The 3,444-nt window shown below is 51.3% G+C and overlaps 1 protein-coding gene across 1 annotated transcript in view; it reads right to left on the bottom strand.

Moving 5' to 3' along the window:
• Nucleotides 1-763: 763 nt before the first annotated feature.
• Nucleotides 764-3,444, bottom strand: part of LOC102240500 (pulmonary surfactant-associated protein D-like) — an 83,578-nt gene continuing 80,897 nt past the window's right edge. The window contains exons 2-4 of the mRNA XM_014535965.1: nucleotides 1,583-1,681; nucleotides 1,285-1,329; nucleotides 764-1,177 (exon numbers count right to left, since the gene is read on the bottom strand). Coding sequence (XP_014391451.1) covers nucleotides 995-1,177; nucleotides 1,285-1,329; nucleotides 1,583-1,681 — 327 coding nt within the window. The 3' untranslated portion in view covers nucleotides 764-994. The remainder of the gene's footprint in view (nucleotides 1,178-1,284; nucleotides 1,330-1,582; nucleotides 1,682-3,444) is intronic.

Raw genomic sequence — 3,444 nt, 5'->3', positions numbered from 1 at the left:
GGCAGGGCATACCTCTTTGGGGCTATCCATCATGGAGCCCCTTAAGGCAATTGATCATGGGGCTCCGGACTATGAGAGGGCACAGGCCGAGCTGAGGGACCCTCACACCCCCAGTGCACAAATTTTGTGCACCAGGCCTCTAGTATACAAATAATATATCATAGAATTGTACCTTGAAAACTATATAATTTTATTAACAATGTAATCTCTATAAATTTCATTTAAAAATAATGTAATTGATCAATTATTTATATCAAAAAAGGAACCACAAACTCAACAATAAGAAAACAACTCAATTTTTAAAATAGTCAGCAAGCTAAACAAATACCTCTCGAAAGAACAAACATATGCAATGTATACAAATCGCAAAGATGCTAGCCCTCTAATAATTAGGCAAATACAATGTAAAACTAAATTAAATACAATTACACACTTATTAGTATGACTAAAATCCATAAAACTGACAATATCAAATGCAGGCTAAGATATAAAGCAGAAACAACTTTTATTCTGTACTGACAGAATGTTACATATACTTTGAAAGATAGTTTGACAGTTTCTTACAAAGCTAAGCATAGTCTTAGCTCTTGCCCATTTTTTATTGGGTTTATATGCCTTCTTATTACTGTGCTTTAAATGTTCTTTGTATTATGCTCTCTCTCTCTCTCTCTCTCTCTCTAAATTAAAAATTAAAAGAAGAATAACTCTCAAGAAATAGTTGTTGAATCCATTTTTAGTCATATCATCATTAGAAGTTCCCATTAAACCTCCACATCTCCCCCCACTGGCTTGCTAATGTTTCTATAATGTTTATTATTCAACTGCTCGTAAAATTCTATGAGCTAGAACATGAAGTTCTGGCCGTACTATTTTACATAAAAACCACTAACATGATGCTCCACTTTGAATTTAAACCTCAACACTCGTGTTAGCGTTTGCTTCCACTTTGTAAGATCCCTGTCTTCATTCGCCTCGTTCAGTTACGCCCCGGTTTTCACTGCATCTCGTCAGATGCTGTCCCTCTTGGCGAGCTCAGTCCCATTACACCAGCGGCAGCAGCGGTTCTAAAGGACGTTACCGGTTGGCCTCGAATTCCTGGAAGCCCAGTGCTGCCCTGAGGTCCTTGGGATCCGGGGGGCCCTGCCAGTCCAGGAGGCCCAGAGGGGCCTGCAGAACCCTGTCAGAGTGAGAGAGACCCCGTGAGCAGAGACCGGAGGAGCCTCCGCCAATGGCCAAAGCCCCGTGTCCACTTGACCTTCACGCAGCGGAAACGCAGGTGCTCACCGTCGGGCCTTTGGCGCCAGGAGTACCGTCCGTCCCCACTGCGCCCTGAAAGGTACAGGAAAAGTCTATCACACGAGCAGCCATGTCTAGGGGGCCCTCTCAGACGTCTACCATCTCCCAAAAGGGAGGCCATAAGTTACCACCCAAAACTCAACGACCACCACAGCATAAAAGTAACTCTGATGACGTTTTCCATCACATAGACGCAGCTGGCGTCACCAGGGAACTTGATCTTCTCCTGAGCTGCAAGCACGCGGTTGGCAGCCAAGCAGGACGTGTGGCAGGGCCTGGCACTTACCGGGAGGCCCTGCGAGCCCACAGGCCCCGGCGGCCCCGTCTCGCCTCTCTGCCCCTGCGGGCCTTCAGGGCCTCGGGCCCCGGTGGGACCTGCTTCTCCCTAAAGGGGAGCAAAGAGAAACGTCCATTTTAGGAGAATGTCAGCACCGGACGATTCCAAGTAGATCGCATCCTTGAGTTTCACATTTTACACCCAGATCTAAGGGGGCCGAGAGCACAGCTCCCTGCAGGGCTGGGCCTGACCTGGGCGTGGCTGCCTGCCCCCCCACCCCCACCCCACTTGGGGCAGGATGTGGCCGAGCTAAGGGCAGCCTGGGAGCTGCCTATTCCAACCTGAGGGTGCGGCCCCGAGAGGACACCAATGCAGGGCGTGCAGTTAAGCTTTCACTCAGATAAACAGCAACTAATTTTAGTGTAAGTTTGTCCCATGAAATATTTGGGACATATTTGTACTAACATTTATACTTCCTTGAACTGAAATTCAAACTTAACTAGGTTTCTGTATTTTACCCGCCATGTTCTGTACCTAGGTATACCTAATCCTGACATTCCAGAACTAAAACCTGAAGCTTTAGGGAGCTCATGAGAACCAAGAAACCACATTAACTCCCTGCTCAATCCCTGTCGCCCTTCACAGAGATGCAAAGAACTGAGGTGGAGTGTGTTCTTCAGCCGAGAGCCAGGGCCATGGGAGGCCCTCAGAGGCACAGAGAGTCCTGACCAGGCACACAAACCCGGGTCTCACGGGGATGCTGGTAGGACAGGGGACAGTTTTGCTGGGTGTCGGACTTCACCAGGCAGCTCTCAGGAGCCACAGGCAGTGCTGGCAGCACCGGAGGTGGGGGCCCCGTGAGCTGGGTGACATGTGGCTGCCCCCCCCCTCTGTGGAGCCCAGTCCTGGGCACCCTGAGATTCTTCCCTTAACCCTCAGCCGGGCTCCTGCGAGGGTCTCACGGGAAGGGCAGGGGACTGAGGGCAGGATTAGGACTTCAGGGAGCAGAACAGATATGGGGAACAGAAGGTCCCACCTGCCTGCACTCAGAGCGAGCTGTCAGTGAAGAAGGGACGGGAGAGAAAGGCCCAGGGCAGCTCTGGAGAGCAGCCGACCCCGACCCCGAGCCCGGGGCAGAGGTTACAGGTGGCAGGAAAGGCTTGAGAACAACTAGACTGGATGCCGCTCACGCTTCAGGGGGTGTCTGACGGGTCAGTGTGGACTGAGTGTGTGTTCGTTTTTGAAGCTCATGTCCAATTCGAGTAGAACGACTAACAAGAAGCAGAGATGAACCGAAGAACGAACATGCATAAGCCACGGACACAGACAGTCGTGTGGTGAAGGCCTGGGGGCGGGCAGGTGTGAGTGGAGGGGTCAGTGAGAACAAAGGGGGACATGTGTAACACTTTCAACAATAAAGACAGTTTCTGAAAAGAAGCAGGGACCTCTCTGAGGGCCTGATCTAAGCGTGTGCACAGATTATCCCACCTGCTCGCCAACAGCTTCCAGGAGGAGCCAGGCTCAGAGAAGCCGCGGCCATTTCTGCGCAGCAGGATCCCGTGAGCAAACGCCCCCTCCGAGAGGGAGACAGCGCTGCCAAGGGTGCGAGGGACGCAGACGCGCTGCGGAGCATGTGGAGGGGGTGATACAGATGTGCTCACGGACTCAGCTAACACAGGCTCACACGCTCCTGCTGCACCCTTGAGTTTACTACCCAGAGTGTTGGGGGAAACAAACTGTGATCCTCTACAGAGGTAAGAGGCCCCAGCAGAATGCTTCAATCCGTTCCCGGGGCGTGCCAAACAGCCTCTCAGTCCATCCCTTTAGTGGTCAGGAGGGAGAGGCAGGAGGCGGGGGAGGTGAGGGATGCG

This window comes from Myotis brandtii, unplaced genomic scaffold (assembly GCF_000412655.1).
Source record: "Myotis brandtii unplaced genomic scaffold, ASM41265v1 scaffold154, whole genome shotgun sequence".
Taxonomy (NCBI): Eukaryota; Metazoa; Chordata; class Mammalia; order Chiroptera; family Vespertilionidae; genus Myotis; species Myotis brandtii.
The sequence above is the reverse complement of the archived record's forward strand: the minus strand, read 5'-3'. Positions and strand labels throughout refer to the sequence as shown.